The 22,643-nt window shown below is 41.3% G+C and overlaps 2 protein-coding genes across 2 annotated transcripts in view; one reads left to right on the top strand and one right to left on the bottom strand.

Moving 5' to 3' along the window:
* The window catches only part of SYN3 (synapsin III), a 205,755-nt gene that overhangs the window by 70,437 nt on the left and 112,675 nt on the right, over positions 1 to 22,643 (top strand). The window contains exon 7 of the mRNA XM_083860411.1: positions 5,067 to 5,156. Within this exon, the coding sequence (XP_083716537.1) occupies positions 5,067 to 5,156 (90 nt within the window). The remainder of the gene's footprint in view (positions 1 to 5,066; positions 5,157 to 22,643) is intronic.
* The window catches only part of TIMP3 (TIMP metallopeptidase inhibitor 3), a 36,442-nt gene continuing 22,985 nt past the window's right edge, over positions 9,187 to 22,643 (bottom strand). The window contains exons 2-5 of the mRNA XM_083859574.1: positions 19,713 to 19,795; positions 13,813 to 13,924; positions 12,998 to 13,119; positions 9,187 to 12,369 (exon numbers count right to left, since the gene is read on the bottom strand). Coding sequence (XP_083715700.1) covers positions 12,172 to 12,369; positions 12,998 to 13,119; positions 13,813 to 13,924; positions 19,713 to 19,795 — 515 coding nt within the window. The 3' untranslated portion in view covers positions 9,187 to 12,171. The remainder of the gene's footprint in view (positions 12,370 to 12,997; positions 13,120 to 13,812; positions 13,925 to 19,712; positions 19,796 to 22,643) is intronic.

Genomic DNA, 22,643 nt, shown 5'->3' with positions numbered 1-22,643 from the left:
CAGTTTGCATTTGATTTTTCAGTTCCAGGCTCAGTACCACACCTTCACATTGTTTCTGACAGTTGGTCCTACACACAAGTGCATTTGCCCAGGTGACCAGACAAAAAGCTTTCACATTTACACTGCCTTTTGCTGACAGTCATGTGGTCTATTCCATCTGATTTTGGGGTCGAGTTAGTCAGGGCTTAGTTGACACTTTGCAACTCATGCCTTGTAATTACATTTCTGATGGTGTGAAGGGGCCTCAAAATGTGAAAGGCCTATTTTTAGGCATCTAAAATAAAAGAAAACAAACAAACTTAGTACACTTAAAAAAAAAAAAAAAAAAAAGAAGAAGAAGAAGAAGCAGTGCTGGAAAGGAAGTGTGGGAGAACTTGGCTTTGCTAGCAGCATGGCTCTAGCTACTCTGGGTCTGGTTGTGTCATGCTTTCCTCACAGGGAATACAGCTAGCACAGACAACCTTCCCAGAGGAGTCAAGGAAATTGCTTGCAAACAATTTAAACAGGTTTGCAGAATCCCTCCTTTCCTTACTGCCCCTGCACACACATTACCCCCAAACCAGTGGTTGTAACATGCTCAGCAATCTAAGATTGCATTGAATGAGCAATTCTCAGAGGGTATTTAAGCTCATGTAGAGATTGCACTGAGGCATTTGAAGGCAAAAAGCTTCAGTGGCAGCAGAATCAGAAAATATCTGTTTTTCTGGGAAGTAAGAGATAGGGACACTTGGGTGCACGTTCCACTTTGATTGCAAAACAGACATCTTGAAATAAGGGATCTGCATAACAAAGATTACTGGAAACTTTTTGGATCTAGGAAACAGTTGAGAGGCATGAAGAAATGAAATTAAATACCCCTGGGAAATGTGGTTTTCACTCTCATTTTTAATTTTCTCCAAAAATGGTTTCTTTTCATAGAAATGTTTATGATTTTGTGGAGGGGGGTGAAATTGAGACTGTTTTTCTTTGGCAGTTTGCAACCACGTTTTATTCTCAGCAACTCTAATCACAATCAGCTGAGTTGGATTTGGGTTTACTTAAACATGCAGGCCCATTTTTAATGACATTTGCCAGGTTTCCTGTTCTGCAATACAAAAACTTCTTCAAAGACTAAAACAGGCACAGTTTGAACTACATCTTTCTGAGAGAAAACAAACAAAACTATTTAGGGTGTCTCACACCCTGAGAGAAACATCTAAGAAATCTAAGTTTTAAGATGATCTCAGAGCTACTGAGAAATAATACTACAAGCACACAATGCTTCAACTAGCAATTATAATTTCTGTGTTAGAATTCTAAGTTGCAGTCCAAAATACTGTGGAAAAATGCTCAGAGTAGTACTCACATTGCATGCAGGTAATGGCTGTAACTGCAAAGCAACTTCTGCATCTGTAAGGCAGCAGAAAACATGAAATTTTCCTGAGTCACCTCCTGAGTCCAGAGACTCCTAGCCAAAGTGTTATTGACTGTCAAGGGATATAGGCTCCCTGATGACCTAGGCACTTTCAAAATATGTGAAAGGCCTTAAGGTCCTCTGAATGCACCCTTTTATTTCTCTGTAAAGACTCTCTGCATCATAACTGTGATCTCCAAACAGTCAGGCCAAGGCATTTCCCTTTCCTAAGTGTTCCAGGTACCTAAACCCAGGCTGTGCTGCACTGCCTTGCCCCATATGTTATCTGTGGTCTGGATGCAATCTCACTAAAACCAGTGGAACAACAGAAAGCGAGAAGTGCTGCCAGCATGTGGAAGGTGTGGTTTTATCTAGCAGGGCTGCTGACAACAATGTTCCAACCCATCTGCATGGGGAGATGTTACTTGAGCTCTGTTATCTGGTATCTCAGAGGCTGCTGCACCACATAATGTGGGAGTCTCTTTGTCAACATCCTGTCCCCAACAAATGGTAAAAAAAGAGAAAATGAGAGGGAACTGTCCCATGAGGGGCAATACCAAAGTCAGACCTCTTTGCAGTCTTGGCCCAGTGACGAGGCTCCCAGATGTCTGAATCTCTCATCTGAAACACTCACTATTTCAGCAACAGCCAAGAGCTGTATGCTTCAAAAGGAAAAAGTCAGAACATTGTCTATCAGCTGCACGGTTGTTCCAGTTATTTTGTTTGAGCTGTTTTCCCAGGATAAACCTGCATTGCCTCAACACTGCCTCATCGCAGTGTCCATGGTTCACCAGGGCTGTGTGCACACATAGCAAGAGGCATGGGCAGTTCTTAGCCAGTGTTTTTCCTTCTCTCCTTGTCTCTGGCTCATTGTGTTTAACTTTTAAGCTCTGTTTGCTTACTTTGCTAGTCAAACAGGACATTATTTTTCTTTTCTAGAATGTGCAGGGCTAGTACAAGTAGTTAAGAGAAGCAAGCTGTCCTCCTTCCACAACATCAATACCCTCCTTGCCAACAGTATCTATTCAACATTGAGAGTTTTTCCTCTTATCTGCTGATGCATGTGAGGGTGGTGGTGGTGTTAGTGATGGGATTTGCTGCCTCTTGATGTTTCTTGGGTTTTCTTTAAATGCTGTGTTTTGAACAACAAGATTAGGAAAAGGATTCTTTGCATTTGTCTGCAAATCTGCTGGCAACTGCCCCTTCAACATTTGGCCTGGGTCCGGCACACACCTTGCAGCCTAATTTTTTTTTTTCATGGTGACTGCATGCCAAGATTTAACTCTCAAAAGGGTATTTCTTCACCACCAGCAAATGAAGTTTCAACTTCTCATGCAGCAATTCTTTTGCTTAGACTAGCCCAGTAACCAGAAGAGGAGCCTTAGCAGGGATAATCAGCAGAAAACATCCTCAGTAGCTCTCTCCATCTGCAATGAAATTTGTTGTGATGTTGTGGTGTTGTGATTTGTGCATTTACTGGCTCCAGCTGTTGCCCAGAAGTGGTCAGAACATGCAAGATTAAGCAGCTCACACTATTGGGAAGAAAGAGAGTTTGCTTTTTTCTTTCCCTTCTTCCCTAGATGTCTGTTTCCTTCCCTTAATCTGTGCATTACTTCCCTCAGGTGACACAGTGGTATCTTTCAAGATTGATACATCCCTACCTTTGATGGGCAACTTGAGAAATTCATGCAAAGGACTTAAAATCTGTCCTTACTTGGCCCAGGGTGGAGACCTTTAATAATTGACTTGATTTACCAAATTCAGGGGGCTTGGAAACTGAATTCAATAAATAAAATACTTTGTGAATATGACTCCATGGGGAACTCAGTCCTATCTACCAGCTCAGCAGGGACCAGTTCTCAAACATTTTATTCTCTTACGTGGCTGCCGGACCAACCATTTCACCAATAGCAGTGCTAGTTCAGCACTGTCTGTGGTAACAGGGCTGTGTCTAAGCTTCTCCTGAGATTCTGGGATATGCATCACTTCTTACTCTCTTTGGTATATCAGCCCTGCTTCAAGAACATTTTCTGTCATGATTATTAGGTTTCTCTTAGTTTTGATTTTTTCTCCGGGTGATGAATGGTAGATCAAACAGGGAGGCTGCAGACAACATACAGAATAGTCTGCTTGCTTCACAGATGGCTGAAGCAGAGCAGGAATTTGCTGTGATTTGCTGTGCTTCTGTTGGGATTCTGGAACCTGAACAGAAATCAAAACTCAGTCCTACTGTTGTTGGGCACAGCCCTGCATGATAAAAGGGTTTATAATGGTGAAGTTAGTGGTAATAATGGTTAAGTTCATGCTGATGGGTGGGGACAGTGACTCACGTTCCTCCTTGTGTGTGAAATACTGGAGTGGTTGCTGTCCTCATTGATGTTAGTACTGCTCTCTAGATACTGCCCTCACTGGGCAGTAGACTGACTCTTCCCTCAGACCTCAGGGTAGATGGGACAGGGACAGGCAGATGAACTCCTCTCTTTCCTGTCATTCATGAAGGGCTGTTGGGGAGCCCTCAGTTCACAATAAATGTCAGTTATGATTAACAGTGGGCTCCTAATGTCTGGTCTGAAACTCAAACCCTTCTAGTAATCACAGTCCCTTAGCAATTCTCATGTCCTCCCCAAAGTGCCTTGCTTGGATTTGGCTGTGGGGAAGAGATTCAAGAGACAGGTTTGGTTTATTTGGTCTCTGATGGGACTGGTGGCACTGAATTTCCTGGCTCTATCCTCTACTAAGAAAGGCTCCTTGTGGTGGCCCCTGCCTCCGAAGAGGACATTGAAAGAGTCATGCACCCTGCACTCCCTTGGAGAGCAGACAGTGCATGAGCACCCCCCAGCTATGGACTGGCTACCCCAGTTCTGTTCCCTGGTTGGCCAGTTCTGTATCCTTCCCTTGACTGGTCCAAGTTTCGATCCCCTAATTTGTTTATTAATGTTCTCCCTGATAGGTCCATTTCCTCAGTTTCTAACCCCCATTGGCTGTTGGTAAAACCCCACCCCCTTTGCTAGGTGCATAAAACCCTGACAGCCGAGCCCTTTGGGGTCTTCAGTTCGTCAGTGGAGATGAAGTAAAGGACCCTCCTGAAGACCATCCCTGGCTCCTGTGTTTCCTTCTGCGCCACTTGGGATCACCCCCTCAGGAAGAGCAGCCTCCAACAGCTAGAGCCTTGTCTGGACTGACAGTCTTGGACTTCACAAAAGAGCTGAAATCTGCCGAGGTGCCCTGCGCCACCTGGGCTGAGGCTGCCTTACTCAAGGCAACTCGCTAGGGAAGGTCACTGCCCTCAGAAGAGCTAGCCGGAGGCAGAGGCGGGTGGCGATAGCTCCTCTCCCCAGCTGCATTTGGAATGCAAACCTTGTTCAATATAGATTTGGAAGTAAATGCAAACTGATTCCCTTCTGGCTCTTGAATCCCTTTTATGCTCCTTTAGTCCAAGGTTTGTGTACATGGGCTGTCTTGGTCATGGATAAATACAGCAGCTTCATATTTTCTGGCTGCTCTCAGGTCAAGAAAGCAAGGTGGGAAAGATATGATAACATTTCTTTTACCTCCTAACATTTCTTTTACCTCCTTCACCACCATCAGAACATTTTGCAAGCAGTTGCGTGTTGCACAATTAGTCACTGACATCCATGGTGTCTGTTTTTTGTTCCCCCTCCCTCACCCCAAGTTCTCTCAGCTCATTAAAATCTTCAACTCACTGGGCCCTGAGAAGTTCCCCCTGGTGGAGCAAACGTTCTTCCCAAGCCATAAGCAGATGGTGAGTAACTTTCCTTTCTTCTGATGCCTCTGTGGATGGGATGGAAACAAGAGATGCAAGTTGGGCACAGGAAATGGTGGTGGGAATGCTGGGAAGAGTCTAAATTTTACTTACAGAAAAATACTAGCTAAAAAGTGCTATGCAAAAGCCACTGCTTGAGAACCTCTTTCCTTTCTTGCCCAGATCTCCCCCAGGTCGTGTAAAGACCCTGAAAAAATGTACAAAGAGGCTGAAAGGCTCAAAAGTAAAGCAGAACTCCATTGTAAAACATATTCAACAAAAAGCTCATGCCTTAGATCAAAGAATCATTCTATTCAGATAAAAAGAATTTTCCCTACTCCTGGAATTGTTTAAAATATGCTGACAATTTGGGACATGGGTCCTAAGAGATGTTTGTTTCACAGCATTAGTTTGCTTGGTTTGTCACTTGCTCACCATCCAAGAAACATTTATCAGCCTGAAGGTACTCAGGGTAACTTGGAGTTCTTAAAAGAGTTTGTTTCAGCTTCTCATGTTTTCTTTGCACAGTGCTCTGGGGTCTGGTCTTTCTGTCAACAGCTAAACACTCAGTGCCATGTGTGGCTGCTGGGCACTGTACCAAAATCTTAGGGCACCTTCCAAAGAAATCTGCATAGGTGCCTTTAGTCCTGGAAAACATGGCAAAGAGAGGGGCTTTGTTTAAAGCCAGTCATGGCTCTTGTTTTCTCTGTGTTAAAAGAAAGACTAGTCCTTTGTGAGTTTTTGCTCCCAACTTACATCCATGAATTAATGGCTCTTCCTATATGGCTGAGGCTTTGATGAAACCCTGTATGAACCATGACCTCCTGTGTGTCCACTGGCTGGCTGAGCTAATTTCCCAGGCTTGACTGTGAACCCAAGCAGCATCACCAGCCTGAACATGAGGGTTGTTGAGATGAAACTAAGGGTCAAAAATATTCAGACTCATCTTTTCTCACACACTTGTTGCTACGCTGTGGGCCAGCCAAAACACAAAACAGGATGTAGGTACATCTAGTTTCTTGTGAAAAATCCCACTGCTGCCTGCTAGGCACTCAAATATTTTAAAATGCCAGTCCTTCACCTCTCTGTTCCAATACTCTGCTCGCTACCTGTGCTGTGTAGACTACAGCACTTCCATGCTTCACAGGCACATCATGGAGGTAAGTACAGTTATGAATTTGTTTTATAATTTAAGACATAAAGAAATGGATAGTCCTTAAACAATGTGACAGTTTTTTGCACATCTAAGATTAATTAGTTGCATACCTGTTTCATTAAAACATAAATTTATGTTTTGTGACATAAGTAATGCAGGACAGTTGTGACTTGGACCACCATTTCAGGAATAGTAGTTTTGGAAGATTTGATAAAGGTTAAATAAGTAAGCACTTTTAGCATGATTTTTTGGTCTGGCTATCTGATTCTTGGTTCCTCAAACATAAACGTATTTGGTACCAGCAAAGTAGTTTAGTTTAGCACTGATCTTAATTACACTTATTTTCCATCTTTATAATTAATCACCTACTTGGAGATTCTATTACTTACTTCCAAAAAGGTGCAGGAAGCCTTTTAAACTGTAGATAAACTCATATGAACACAAACGCTACTTCTGACTTGCAAGCCTAACTAATCTGGTTTAAATCAGTTACTTTCCAATAATTTATGGAAGCGACAATCCACTTGGGCAAGTTCAGGTCAGCCCTTCCCAGGTGAGCAGGGGTGGTCTGCCTCAGAGAATGAATCTACACAACTTATAAATATCTTTTCTGGGAGCATCTTCACAGCATCTTGGGCTGTTAGAGTCTGAGAGGTCAAGTGCTCACACCAAGCAAGCTGCATTGCAGTCATCACCAAACACCTGTGGAAGTTGCCTGCCCACTGTGCATCAGCTTCTCCATTTGTTAGATTGGTATATAGTGATCCCCTTTTACCACTCTTTCTCTTCCCTCTCCTGGAGGCATTTCCAAGCTGTACCAGTGAGCACTCATAAAACTTACTGTGGTCCTTTGATAGGTGCCCCCCTGGAAGTGTTTATAACAAGCACTATGGTTTTACCTCTCTGCAATGTGGCACACTTTATGCATTTAAGTTCTCACATAGGAGTCCCTCATCCTTCTATATCCAAAATCTTCCAGAGTCTACTTTCTAAACCTTTGGATTAAACAGAGAACAGATTCAAAGATCTCTTTCTTTCTTTCTTCTCTGTAGACTAACTTTTCCAAGAGTAAAAAGTGAGATATAGGATGTTTCTAACAGTAGGTCCATTTTTGTGAGCATTTTAACTTATCTGAAAATGCTTTTTTTGAATCTTCTTTCTCATGAGAACAGGGCACTTTTAATCAGCCTTGAACAGAAAGCCTAAAGAGAGGACACAAGATTCTGACATTTAACAGCAGAAAAGATGAATCTCTCTTCCTTTGCCATGGGCATGCACGTTTCAGACCTCACCCCCTTAATGATCAGTTTTCTGGAAATAAGAGCAATCTGGCAAGTGTTCTTCCAAGGACCTACCGGTGCTACAGCCAGCCCTAATGACTGCCTTGCTCTGTACTGACCTCCTTTGGCCAATTAACAACTGGGAGCCATTAACTTCAAAATGGATTTTTCGCCTCTCCTGGGCTTATGACCACAGTAACAATTCTTAGAGAGAAAAACCTCTTAAAAAGAGGGTGGGATTCCTGAAGGGATCTTTGCAAAAGCAGAAGAATTGCCAGAGGTGGAATACCTGCTTTGGGACCAATAAAAGTGTATCAGGAAGGGGAAGGAAATTAATAAATCCAGTTGCAAATCCATTTGTGTACATTTGAAGTCAACAGAAACTAATATAAGTGAAGCAAAGACAGAATGTTTGTGATAGAAATAAAACCACTTTACTGTTTAGAATAAAAGGACACTATAAAAAGTGAACATTATGCAACATTACCTTAAAAGACAATATACATTCACTGAATATAAAATTTATAAATAACATGGAGGAAAACTGTAAACAGTGCTAGAAAATTTAGCAACAAATACATTCCTTCTGGACAAGATTTTTCACATGGGTTTGGGTCTCTCCCCAAGTTTCCATGACTATCAGGAACAGCAGAGTGGCTCTATGAAGGAAGGACAGTGTCAGAGAGAAGGAGAAGCCAGTACAAGCAAAACAGCAGCAAATGTTTAGTGGGGTTTTATGTTTTTTTTCTCAAGACTGGTAGCCCCAAAAGTCACTTATAAAAAAGACAAAAAATTTTTGCAGTTCCCTAAATTCTGTTCTGTCCTTCTAAGCTATAAAGCACATTGTAAGTGAGCTGTATTTTCAGAGACATCTGCAAGGATGGAAGTTTGTTCTCATGGAAGCCTTTATTTACAACAGTCTTTACTGTAAAAAATACAACAGTATGTTTCCCATAACTGTGAGGTAGCATTTCACTCTGACAAGTATGAATGGGATACAATGATAGATTTGGGTTTTTACCTAAAGGGCCACATAACTCTTCAAAACATGGGAAATTTAGACTTAAAAATGGCATTTTTTTTCCCATACAGGGGAGGTAGAAGCCTCCCACAAGAGGACTTTATTTAAGGAACTTTATGCACAGATCTCCTCCTACTCTACTCCCTCCATTTTAGAAAAGGCAAATAGAATCTAACCTTTCCCAAACCTTCAATATATATTTTTGTCATTTTAAAGGGGAAAACACTCTCCAGCAAGTAAGGAAAAAATATGCATAAATAAGAAACTGAACGGCTTCAGTCTAGAAATTAGCTGTGCACTTTAAAAAGTATTTTTAATAATGTTGGTGTATCTAAAGCATGATGGCAGGGAGTGGGTGTGTAATCCTGGACACGTCCATTGGCAGGCAGAAGTGACTTAGCACAGCAGAAGAAAGGAGAGCTGACAGAAAGGAAGAAGTCTTTGAGTCTGATTTAGAGCCTGTTCAATCCATGTAATGGCTTCCACTTCAGGAGTGCCTTCAGGCAGGTCCTTAATGCAAGCACAAGCCCAAGAAATGCATGTCCCTGATAGCATGCACAGAAACAAAATAAAGAAGTTTCCCAAAAGAAATGTATTTTCACTGGATTCTTCCCCCTCCTTTCAGCTCCACATTTTGAAGAGCCTTAACAACCGTTTCTTTACACAACAAGGGCAAAGATTTGCCACCAAACCTCCTCCCCTGCCAGTCTAGCTGTCTGCATCTCAGAAATATTTTACCATCTGCAAAACAAAGTAGGAATATGCTTCACTTTCTGGTAATGCATCTGCTGTTTTGTTGTTTACAAAGCACATAGCTACATTATATCCTGCGCAGGGACACACGTCCTCATAGTATTAGAATGCAAATATTTCCACAATAATTTGAGTGCAATACTGTGATGTCTCAGCTAGCTAAATGAATCAGTGATAGGTAAAATACACAGAGCTGCAGTTTAATGAAAATTCAAATCAACACTTTACTGCATCAAGGGGCACTTTTGTTTAGCTTCCAAACCTGTGAGAAGTGGCTGCAACTTTGACAAGCCACCTTGCAACTTAAGGAGGGCCACATCCTGCAATGCCGACTCCAAACAATGCAAACACATAGGGTGGCTCCATCCTGCCCTCAGTGACCCCACAGATTTTGTCACCCATGCACAACTTGAACAGAGATTGTTCCACTGGGCCCAAAGCCCAAACCCATATTTTGCCAAAAGGAACAACTTTCTGAACCACCACCTGATCCTGTGATGGGTGTCATGAAGCACACTACTCTCCCTCTCATCTCCAACCCATAATTTAGGAGTAGTCACGGGGAAGAGGATTTCAGAAAAGTGTTCCAAGTCTAAATCACAGGAAAATCCAATAGACTTTCAATGTGTTTTGTGCTGCATTGCCACTCAGAGCTGCTGGGAAAAAAAAATACATGCAGCAGACCTAGGCACCTCTTACAGCAACTCTGTGAAATTGCCCTTTAGAGTTGCAAAAAATGAAGCTTTTTGCTGCAATGAGTAATCCCAGAAAACGGGGCATTTCAGAGGGTGTACATCTGGCAGAGCTCTGGTAGCATGCAAGGAACATAAAAACACATCAGGGCCCATCTCAGATACTCTTTCTTTTCCATTTGTCAAAGAGGTGCTGAACAACTCTCCAGTAATTGAGGTTATTGAAGGTAAAATGCTGTATTGCCCCAAGCTGGAATCACTGCAGCATTTTTTTTCTGCTGGTGGCAGCTCTGCTTTCTAAGTGGAATGAACAGAAGATATATGGAAACTTAAGATAAATAATCATAATAATACAAAAATGAAGTTAAGCACAATCTTCTCCCTGCCCAAGCCTTCCCCATCCAAAATTTAGTCACCCATTTTGTCATCACCCCTTCTTCACCATCATTAAAACTTAAAATACTTTTATTTGATAAGAAAAATTATATTATAGTTTTCTTAATAATAATAATAATAAAAATAGAATGAAAAAAAACTCTCCCGTCAACAGCAAAGCACAAGACAGTAAGGCTTTTCCTCCCACATGACTGCAGGACATGGTATGAGCACATGCACAGGGCTATGCTTAACAGTGCCTGGAGGGAAACACAGCACTTGACACAGAAGGAATCCTCTGGGCAGATGAAAATTTTATGATCCCAGACAACACTTATTAGGAGACCACTTTTTCTTGCCTAGCCCACACACACATTTCCTTTCATTATATAAACAAATGCAGCTATTGTAGCTGCAGAGAAAGAACTGTGGTGCAAGGAGTTACAGAGGAAACAATAACTGTAGCCACTACTGCAGATACACTGGAGCTTCAATATCTTAAAAGCAACTCACCGACTCGGAATGTCAATATTTCTTTCTTTAAAACACAATCAAACCATTCTTTTGTTTATAACACCAAAAAAAATTCCACAATCAAACCATTCTTTTGTTTACAACACAAAAAAAAATTCCATGTCCTGTCAAAAATAGCTTATGTCATTATGTGTATATACATCTTAGTTCAGCAAAACACTGTTTTGGCAATATTTTCTTTTTTTCAAATAATAGCAGGAGCTCTAGCAAGTCCCCCCTTTCCCTCTTGTATGTGATTGATTTACAGTTGTTGTCTTTGCATCTGGTTAAAGGTGTTCACAAGCTGGTTTTGCTGTTGTAGCTAAGCTGCAAAAATTTCAGGGGCCAATGCTGCTCAAAACAGGATGGGACAACCCTTCATTTGCTCTGCTGTAGTTGTATTTACCTCCCTGAAAATAGGGGAAGGGGCTTTTGTTTTTGAAAAAACAACAAGAAGAATACAAAATACTCTTTTGTTCTGGGGAAAGCCAGAACTTCAGATGTGCTGTTGCATTCACACAGTGACTGAATTAGTAAGGACAGTCAACAATGCTTTTACCAGATGATATGGTCAGACACACCAGGTAAAGTCTCCCACTGCTGGAGTCAATCACATTTCTAATCTCTCCTATAGAGGAGGATTTCTTTTGGATGTCATTTTGTCCAGAGTTTAGGCTGGGTTTCTTTTCATTTTGCTTCATTGGCCTGATTAATCTGATGAATGAAATCCATTTCCCTTAAAAAAGATTTTTCTATGTATTTTCAGCACTTAGTGCATGAGGAGGGGTGATGGAAAGCCAGCGCATAGAAGAATAGAGCGCCCTCATTGGCACAGTTTTTAGATTTTTGTTTTCCTAAAAAAATAGAGATTATATTGCTACAGATAATGATACATGTAAGAGAGCAAGAGCTCCATCTTTCTTTTTTTCTCCCCCTCCCGTTTTTCCCTCTGGTGTGCAAAAGTAAGCTCCCAAATATTGTCTGATCAAAATGAGTGGTATCAAAAAATGGAAAAGGTGATTACAAATTCAGCAAGGTAGCACAGACTTTTTTCTTTCCTTTCCTTTTTTTTTTTCCTTTTCTTTTTTAAGTGTTCGAAGTGCTAGAATTTGCATGAAAATAGGCACTAATTTCATTGTCATCATCAAGATCTGGTAATAGTTAGTGTCCAAAGGAGGATCAGCCACAAGTAAGGGAGAGGGGAGATAAGGAAAGGTAGAGCTGCTCAGGGATCTGTAGCATTGATTATCATTTTGTCTGGAGGTGCCCATCCTCTATACCAGCTGCAGTAGCCTTCCACCCTCTGGATGCAGGCATAGTGCTTTGCTTGATATCCCAAGTGGCCAAAGTTGGAGAGCATGTCTGTCCAAATGCACTCATTCTTGGAGGTGGCAAAGCAGGGCAAATAGTAGCAGGGCCTAATCTGCAATTGGAAAAAGAAATCAGGTAAGGCTACATGTTAAAACAACATTATATAAAATGTATTTTTAACAGAGACAAGTGATTCAAAATTCTTCTGCCTCAAGCCTTGCTTACTAATCCAAAACTCAGCCTCAGTTCTGTAAGCACGTAAGCATGTGCTTAGTTTCACGGACACAGCTAATTCCATAGTCAAAAGGGCTTTTCAGGTGCAGAAAAGTTGAGCTTATGTCTGTGTTTTTGCAGGCCTGATGCCCTGTGCAAAAGTCTTAGTTCCAGTGCCAGGCTGTGGGGTTTTAAGTACTCAAAATGTTTACACAGGAAAAAAGCTGGACATATCTTGCCAAGCCTTTGGTACCTGATTGCATTCACCTGCAAATGATTCTGCATAGATTCTGAGAGTCTTCCCCAATCCCAGTTAACTCTGACAGGTTATTAAATGCATAGATTCTGCATTTGATTGTCTCTTCTCTGGTCTCAACACTAAAAATGAACTTTACATCTTTTCTGTAAAAATTGTTGTCCTTCATTTCTCTTCCTGGCTGTTCTCCGGCACCACTGAGTATTACCAGCCAGGAGAAACAGAGCTCTTGGGATTGAATGTCTGAATGCCACCTTAGAGACACACATACCTTGCAGCCACAACCCAGGTGATAGCGGTGGTTCAGTCCTTTGCGCTGGGACAGAGTCAGCCGGTCCCATTTCTCATACCAGTTGCACAGGCCAGTGTAAACCTTTCCCTCATACACCCGGCCTTGAAAACAGACATATGGTCACAAGTTAGCACTTCTCAGCTCAAGCACTTCCCTCGTTTCCTGACATTGCTAATGCTCTCAATATGTTTGGCTTCAGCCACTGCTCAGCAAATGCTTTCTTTTTATTAACTGGTTCAGGAATCTCTGGCCAGCAAGATAACAGCACTTCTGAAAGTCAGGAGTGTTGTGCCAGCAAAGAGCACCACCAGCAACATGGTTAGCAATGCTGTCCAGCTCCTTTTAACAACAGAGCAAATGAACTGACACCTTCCCTAGAAACAAGACTCGGCAACTGCCAAACTTCCATCCCCCTGCATTCCCCCCATCACAGCGGGCTGCATTTCTCCAGCTCATTCCAAAAATGACCTTCCATTTCTGACAGAGACCAGTAGCACCCAGTTCCCTGTGACGGACATCCCAGCTCAGGTATAAATTGAGAGCCGTGAAGTGTCATGTGACATACTTGTCACAGCATGCCTGGGTATAAGATACACTTTAGGAAAGAGAGGGACATCTAGAGTGAAGTGACTCAGAGTCACTCAGACTAGAGTACTGAACACCAGAATACTGTTGGCCATCTTAACACTTAGGAAATTGTGTACAGACCTGTCTACACCACTGCCCATGTCCTTAGCAGGTGTATGTATAAAACAGAAGAGTTTTTGTTTATGGAGAAGTACAAGGTCCTTTACCTGTAATCAGATATTGGTACTTGTTGACCTCCAGCTTGACTCCACAAAGACTCTCAGAGGCTTCTGTGTAGATGTACTGAACATGTGGCATTATCTGGAAGCCCCTGTACATCTAGATAAAGAAAAAAAAACTTTCAGTAATTTTAAGAGGACAAATTTCATTTAAAGTTCTTTACAACGTAAATTCTTAGTTGGGGTAGTAAGCAATAAATTTTCTGGTATTTACAACAAGAGTGAAGGAATAATGACACTGTCTGGACTCATGGAAGTCTCTCTACCAGATCTGCTGGTAAAGCAGAAAAACCACCTGCTAATAAGCCATTGCAATTCAGCACAGGGACCAGTTTTTCCCATTCATATTAGTTCCAGTGGCACTGACTGAAAAAAGTGCCAATGCTGCAGGCTCTGCCAACATCCTGAATTTTTTTTCCCCTTATAAAGGTCGTAATTAGGGAGAAATATAATTAGTTCGAGCTTGGAATCTTTCTCCTCTATGTGATTTTTAAAATTTCTTCCAAACTAAGAGGTTTTTCTTTTAAACGATTACCCTATTTTCCAGTGTTGCTGCTGTAAGAGTTTCAAACCTTTGGCACTTGATCTAAGTCATCAAGGCAGACAACTCCCTCTCAAAGGCAACTCCTGCTGATCTCAGAAAGGACTTAATGTTTTTCTAACTCAATTAATGCAGACATTGAATTCTACACCATCTTCTAAAATTAGTCCAGTACTGATGGGCGCCATAAAGAAAATATGTATACATAATTCCTCTGTACTCCTCCTTCATAATCTTTCTTCCAGCTCAGTTTAATCGAAACATGAGCCCACACATACACTGGCAGTTGGATTCAGTCAGAAATTAGCACATGTCCCCATCTTACGTGGCCTTACTGCTGCAATTTAGAGAAACTCATGCCCACCTGTTTAGCAGCATAATGAAGTCTTTGCATAGCAATGAAACAACTCCTACATGTGTACATTGGACCCATTAAAGACATCCTATTTTTGAAACACAGAGGATTATTTTCCTGAGAATTTAATCTTTAAAAATTGTTTGTCTTTTCAAAGCATTCAGTCACTCTTTTTTCCCTGCCAACTCCACAAATGGCCAATATTTAGAAGTTAAAGAAGAAACAATACAAGTCAGAGAGAATCAGTTTCCTGGTATTTCCGAGGCTATCTTCTTCTCTCTCATCTTTACTGATGGACAGCAAATTCACATTCAGTTCATTAGTAAATATTACTTAGGCAAAAGAGGACCAAAAAATCCCAAACAATCCTAAAGCTATAGATCCTTCCTGCTGTGTCATCTAAGCTGTAGTATTCTTCTCCAGGCTGCATTCTATTCCTTGAAGTCCCTTATTACCCCAGAGTTCACCTCCTTTAAAAACAACAGAACTTATTCAGAACATCTGTTAATTTTACAGACTTTATGCTAGGCCCAAATACTTAATATAAAAATCATAAAAAATTATTATTAATTCTGCTATGCTGAGGGGCCAAATTATCTTTTGAGCATCTACAGAATGTCAGCCAGGTGAGGTTTTTTTCTCCTTAGGTGGATTCCCCTAATCAGTTTGATCTTGTAACAGTGTCACAACTCAGTAACAGCACTGCTGTGTACAGTGAAAGACACACTAAAGAGCTTGCATTTTCCCACCTTTCTTCTATACCCAGCTAATTTGCAAGGAAAGCATTTTTTTCAATTAATCCTACTGTATCAACAAAAACTCACAGATCGTGCTTGAAATATGACATTGTATCCATAAGTGGCCAATGGAGATGGAAGAAGTGAACTTTACCTAATCTCTGCTTTATCCCTGCAATTTCCTTGGTATCAGATGACCTACTCAGATTTTCCAATCCAGTCAACATAGCTGGAGATCTAGATTCTGGCACAAGCATCCTGTCTGTCCTTGGATGAGTTATTTAGCCCCTCAGCACACTTTTGTTTCTTGCTTCTCAAAGGTACTGTGAGGAAAGGCATATAGAATAAACATCACATGTCCAGACCCCTTTCTAGTAGGTGTCACACCAAGAAGCTCAGATAACAGTATCTGAGCAGATAAAACTAGCTAAGATAACAGCTGGGACTGCCCAGTCCTTCCATGCAGTCCATTATCAATACTGCAGAGAGCTGCACACTGTGCATGACAGTGCAAGGGATCTGTAACTCACAGTGCTGAGCTCCCAGCCATGTTGGGCTAATTAAGTATCTCTGTTATAGGGTCTGCTCATGGGCAGGCACACTTGGAGCCCTTTCTTCCTCTTGCCCACAGGGCTATGAACTACACTAATCATTCCCCTGGGAAGCTGCTCAGGTCCTTCCTACAGGACTCTTACAGTCATCACTTTTCACATCTTCTGAGCCATCAAGCCCAACATGGCTATCTAGGAAGTAGCCAGTGATGCTGAACTGGAGCTTGTTTTTCAGCTCCTGGATCTAATTTCCTGTTCACATTAACATCAGGGCCACCACTGTCAAGGCTGCTACAGAATGCATGCTTAGCCTCCCAAAAAGTACTTCCACTCAGCCCTCAGTGACCCAAATTGATGGCAGCCACTGCCACGCTGACTGAACCCATGCTGGGGCAGACAGGGCCTCCCACACCCTCTGATGACTGAACAAAATTCATCAGGAGGACCTCAGTTCTCAGGGAAGGAAAAAGGAAGTTTGGCAAGGGGGAATCTTCTAGAGATGCCCACTGTTAAAACAAATAAAACACTACCTTGAGCATTATTTTTGGCTATGCAAAGTGTCTTAGAAGTGCTGTTAGATCAGTCGGAAGAAACCCACGCAAAAAGCTAGCCTCTCTCCTAACTGCTACCCTCAGAGTTCTCCTGTCCCCATAAATGTGTATTTTTGGAGGCATAATAACAGGGAATAAAGTATTAGAAAGCATGACATGGTAATGTCTGCTAGTGCTGCTCTATTTCCATCTGTGTCAGCATTCCCCTTAGCAGTCCCCATATTGCCTCAGAAATGCACAGGCAAATCCTGTGGTGTTTCCTGCTGCTTAAACAACTTCACCCTGTAAAACTGTTCATGATGTTCCTCTCTCTATCCCTCCTATGTGAGGTTGCACCAGATATCAAGAGCTGGGAGTCACCTTGCCTAAACTTCAAGTACCTAAAATATAGGCAATTCACAGGAATTAGGCATCTTCTCTAGTCAAATGCCAAGAACAGACACTGCCAGAACAACTCAGCCCATCCTAAAATAGCTGCCTAGAACTTGTGGGCTGAATTACACTTTGGTGGTTCCTCTCTCTACCCACTGACAATCAAGAGAGCAGGAAAGACTCAACACCTCATTTTAGTCTGTCTAAAATTAAACTAAATTTAATCCTACCCTGCTTCTTTCCTCTTGGGACTATCACATTTCCCCTCATAGACTCATTTTACAGATAAGCAACAAACCAAAGAAAGTCTCCTTGCTTCTGGCAGCCTGTGCAGGGTGCTGCCATGGTCAACCAGGATTGTTTGTGCTCATGGAGGAGAAATATCTTATCTCCTTGTTTCCTTTGCAGTTTCCTGAAATAGGCTTGGACCATTCTCAGAATGCATTGCAAGATCACAGAACATGTAGATCAGTCCTGTGCAGATTTATGACACGTGATCTCAAAGCATTCTTATATTATTTGAGAAAGCACTGGGGAGAGACAGAGGCGGCTTGGAAAAGCACAAGGCCTCTTCAGACAACAAATCTGAACTCTAGAAAGCCTGACACTGTTCTGTCCCTGTGGGCTGACCTTGTGCTCCAGTCCAGGCCCCAAGCTAGCTTAGTTGTGAAATGCAGCAGTGAGTTCAGGAATGTTAGTGAGATCAAGAATCAAACCAGGCAAACTCCAAGGAGCCTGTGAGAGAACTATGGAGATGGTTTGTTGCCCTTTAAGGCTTTCAGTGCTTTCCACAGGCAATTCAGTACACACTGATAGACCAAATGGCTTGTTTATTTTTCACCTGCAGGTGCAGAAGGATTTATGCAGACTGACATGTTAGTTTTATCTTCAGAGTTGTTCCCATGCAGCTGTGCAGAGCCATAGGCCTCCTTAGTTCTCTTTTCAGCAGGAGAGTCAGCTTTCATTGGAGCAAACAAGGGAGAAATTTGCTGCATCACTCTGAACTCCTCCATTGTATGGATCTAAATCCCTCTTTATACTGAAGTCTCTAAGCTCATCAGAAAGACAGCAGGGTTTCCAAAAAGACACTTGCTTTGTTTGTTTGTTTATGAAGAACTATGTTCTCCGGACATTCCAGTCCGACAGAGCACTTTGCTTCAGGTTCCTTCCTGCCAAAGGTCACAGTTAAATGTCCAGTGCAACATCCCACCAGCCCACCATCTAGGCAGCAGACATAAGGGCAATTTGGCCAACACACGATTTCCTCTTTAAAATCCCTCTTGCTTTAGTTGGACACATAACTTCCTAAAAAAACTGTGGAAATGCTCCTGCAGAAAGGCCTTCTGCTGCAGAATAACCCAATGAAAACAGCCAGGACAGGCTCAGGTGTCTTAGTTAGAAGAGGATAAAGGGTAGTACTTCATTTTGGGGACCACCATTGTTCTAGATCACTGTTTGTGGTTCTATGTTAGACAGGAAGCACCAAACTCTTGGCACTGAGAAGGAGGAAAAGTAGAGGTACTGGACAGACCAGAATGAAATTGGAAAGAGAAGCTGATGAAGCCACTGCAGCATGTGTACACTGAGTAGTTTTGTGAAGCAGGGTACACTTGCTGAGCTAGAGATTGACAAAACTGGAGAAGAACAGCACAGAGTGCTACAAGCCAGATTAAGCCAACAACAGCCATTAAAAAAAAAAAATTGGCAAGTGTTTTTGTATTGCCAATACAACCAGCTGCTTTTTTTTGACAAATATATATTTCTTTTGGAATCTTGCAGAGAAATTTTTAAAGTTAAGGAAGTCAACAAGACAACTTATGAAACAGGCTTTGCGTCTCCTCCTCCCTGCTTTTGTGCTTAGCTATAAACTGCCTTATAAAGAGAGTTACTGTTACAAGGCAGGCAAGTGACTGCTTTTTTCTGAACCCTTACTTTGTCTAATATGTTTCAGATTTCTGCAGCCTCTGCCAAGCTTTTCCATTCCCTTTCTTTTTTATTTTTCTTTTTCCTAAAGACATAAACCAGTCTTATGACTGGAATGGCATGGCCAAGAAAAACAATCTAGGGCTGACTTTCAGCATTACATAACAAGGGGGCAGTTTAAGAAAAAAACCCAAGTCCAAAGCAGCAGGTTGACTGCAGTTTCTGCAGCAAAGAATTAGAGCTCTGAAGAAAGAAACTAAAGAAATCAAGCAACTGGTGTAGTTCTGCCTTTTTCATCTCTGAATCAATACTTCAGAGCTCTTCTGACAATATTAAAAAGCCACAATGCTCCATTTAGCTTTATATAAAGAATCACTATGTGATTTTCATTTGTTTTGTACATGGAAAAAATGCTGTAATCCCAACTGGTGGTCACAAAGAAAGCACGGAAAGAAGAGAAATGAGCACTCTCCCAAGGTTGGCAGACCTCTTACCATAATTTCTTTCTTTGATTTAATGAAAGTGTGACACAGAAAAGCTGGCATTTCCAGTCTAACACTGCATGTTGAACATAAAACACATCTTCAGTACTTAGAGAAGACCATCTGGCAGCTTTTACTAAGAAAAATCTTAAAATAATGGAAGAATTCAGGTATTCAGCACTGTATGCCAGGAATGATCTCCTCCTGCTCCTTTCCCCTCTTCACGTAAATTTCTACCAATTGCTGGTTTCCTTCCATTCTGCATGGCTAGTACAAAAAGTAGAGGTGCAGTTAAGTATGCAAAGTGTTTGTTATTATGTTTCAATAAGATTCCTTACCATATCTACTAGCCTGTGGGAAATGTCTGCAAACATACCTTCATCTGCTTGACTGTGTATCGCATCGTTCCAAAAGGTCCATCTTTCATGAGCTTCTTTCCCACCACTTTAGCTCGGATCACTGTCATAAGGTAGAAAAAAACCCCAACAAATTATAGACAACTTTACGCAACATTTATGCTATACCCTCCACTTAAAAACAACAACAACAACAACAACAACAACAAAAAACCACCACAAAACTGTTTAGATAAATTATCCTGTAAAATAAACAAAACTCCAGATCAACCTTCCTCTCAATTTATTCTAAATCTCACACACAGTGAAGGCATGTAAAACAGGATGGCAAAGCAAGTGTTTATTTAGAGGAATTCTGGTTCTGTATGAAAAATAAGAACAAGTATTATTTGTGGTTAAGTCTCACTGAAATCTGCAGAGAAGACTGTAGCTGGGACCAAGACAGATTAAAATCTTTGCAACAAACCAAGTTTGTGATGTCTTAACTCTCAACATACAGGATCTACTGTTCAATAGGATACTACTTTTAAATTGTTTGTGTGCCCAATGCAGCTTCTGTTTCCCAATAAACATAACTCAGTACAGGGCACTGGAATATCCCATATCTGGGATTTCATTACAACGGCCACCTTTGAGGTATCACTAACCAATGCTCCCTTGAACAAACAGCTACTGTGCAAAACCAGATTATTCAGCAATCATCAAGTGCCAAGTGAAAGCTGCCAGGCCAGCCAGAAGTCACCTGGAAGACAAGCTAAAGCTGGGCCATCAGATCTTATATACACTGCACTGCATTTCCTCATGGATACCAAGGGGCAGTGTGTGCTCTGTGGCACAGGTACCACCACTGTACCACAGATACATCACAGCAATGTCAACTGAGCCCAAGCTACCACAGATAAGGATTTTGAGGTCCTACAAATAAGGAATTTTTTTTTTTAATCTAGTAGGAAGTTTACAATCAATGCTTAATGAAGGGTTCTCTTACTCGGCCATTTTTGGGGCATTCCACACATACACAAAAGAAAATTTAAAAAATTGTTTTATCGATCCTCTTTGACAAAGTTCTGCAATCACGTGCTCATCTCAGCAGAGAAGCAAAGCTCAGGGACAGGGCAGGCTTTATCCATTTTAATCTAGCACAGAAAACAAAACAAAAAAAAAAAAATGCAGGGAGGCATAGAAAGGAGACAAAGAGGTGGAAGCAGGAAAACACAGTGAGTTATTTGCATTACAGCATTATCTAACAGCAGCAACAAAGTTCAGTGATATGTTTTGCTGAATATGAAGGACATTAAACAAACATCTTGTTGCATCTTAGATTATTTAGGTTTCAAATCTGTAAAAGCCCACTTAAAGGAATAGGGAAAACAGAAGACTAAGGGTTTTTTACTACCTAGGTCCAACTAAGGAGGCAAAAGCTGTTGTCCCAGCTTTCAGAACAACCAGAACAGATTTAAAGGAACAGATATGTCTGGTTTTACACATCAGTTCTTGGACCTTGTTCCATGAGGGTGGTGTGAAATGAAGACAAATCCACTCTGCTCTGACTTATATCCTGTGCTTCAGCCAGACTTGTCAAAGAAATTTTAAACTAGGTAAGACAGTCCTGGCTTTGATTCAAAGAACCAACAAAATCTTCACTCACTGAGTGAAAAACTTCCATTTTTTTTAAAAACTTCTATTTCCCAATGACAGTAAAAGCAATTTTATTGTTTCTTTTATTTAACAAGTTGTTCCAACTTCAATTCACTGTAATTTTCAAACTTCAGTAGCTATATTGCACCATGTGCTTGAGGACTGCAAATATCTTTAAAGAACTAGCTTCCTCCAGTTGCTCCTCCCAACCAGCACAACCACCAGCAAAGCTACAGAAACCAGACTGTCCAAGGGTCAGTGAAAAAGAACACAATTCCTTAAAGCTTTGTGAATTCCAGGACAGCTCACTAACACTGGAGTCTATGGCAGAGAGTGTCAAAAGTCTTATCTTCATCTGCTGATACACTGAAATTGAAAAAACTGGTGTTTGCCCAACACATCTAAAACCAACAAAAAAAACCTTATATCTTATTGACAATGATAAGAAATATACTAAAAGGCAGTATTACAAAATGCTATGGTTTCCAAAGCAGAACACAGTTAACATATAAGATCACAAGCACATTCTCAGTTTCTGACAAAATACGTAAAAAAATATTTTCTTAATGTATTTCACTCCTAGCTTGGCAGTCCTTTGACTTCTAGTTAGGGTATCACAGCCATTTCAGACAGAAGCATTGATTTATGGGCTAATCAACAGCTTCACCAAATATTCAAAATGCACGTCTCCACTAGGATGTAAGAGCATTCTGATTTCAACTAATAATACCCTTGCAAACAAGTAGAAGGGTCTGTATTTTCCTATTATTGTTCCCCAATAAAGTTGGAGAAGAACAACCATCCTAGCAAATTCACCTAGAAAAGCCATGACAAACCTTAGTGTAGGCTGTCACTTCAAGCCTTTTGTAAGAGTGTCAAGCCCTCTGTTTTTCAGAAAATTTGCTCCAATGGTAATGTTTCTAAGTTCTTTACTGAAGAGCTAGAAATTAAAAAATAACCCATCCAGCATAACTTTTCCCATATTAAAGCAAAAATCAAGCTGTTAGCCAATAGCAGAGGATATTCCAAGTTAAATCTATCACCTGTAATTTGTGAAGTTAAATTCCCATCCCTGAGGATGAGATGCCTCTGAGCCATTGGAGAGAAATTCTGAATGGACAGAACTGCTCAGAGGTTGCTCTTGCATGTGTAGCTTCAACCCCCTAAGGCTCCACGCATGAGAGCCACTTGTACACCTTGCTCAGAGCAGAGCTCCATGCTGCACATCTGCAGCCACGTGTTTCCCAGTCTCTACCTTCACTCCTTCAAACCACTACTCCTCAGTTATATGGCTGGGCCACTCTTCACACCTG

This window comes from Zosterops lateralis (assembly GCF_965231275.1).
Source record: "Zosterops lateralis genome assembly, chromosome: 4".
Lineage (NCBI taxonomy): Eukaryota > Metazoa > Chordata > Aves > Passeriformes > Zosteropidae > Zosterops > Zosterops lateralis.
This window is presented reverse-complemented; position numbering and strand designations above follow the sequence as displayed.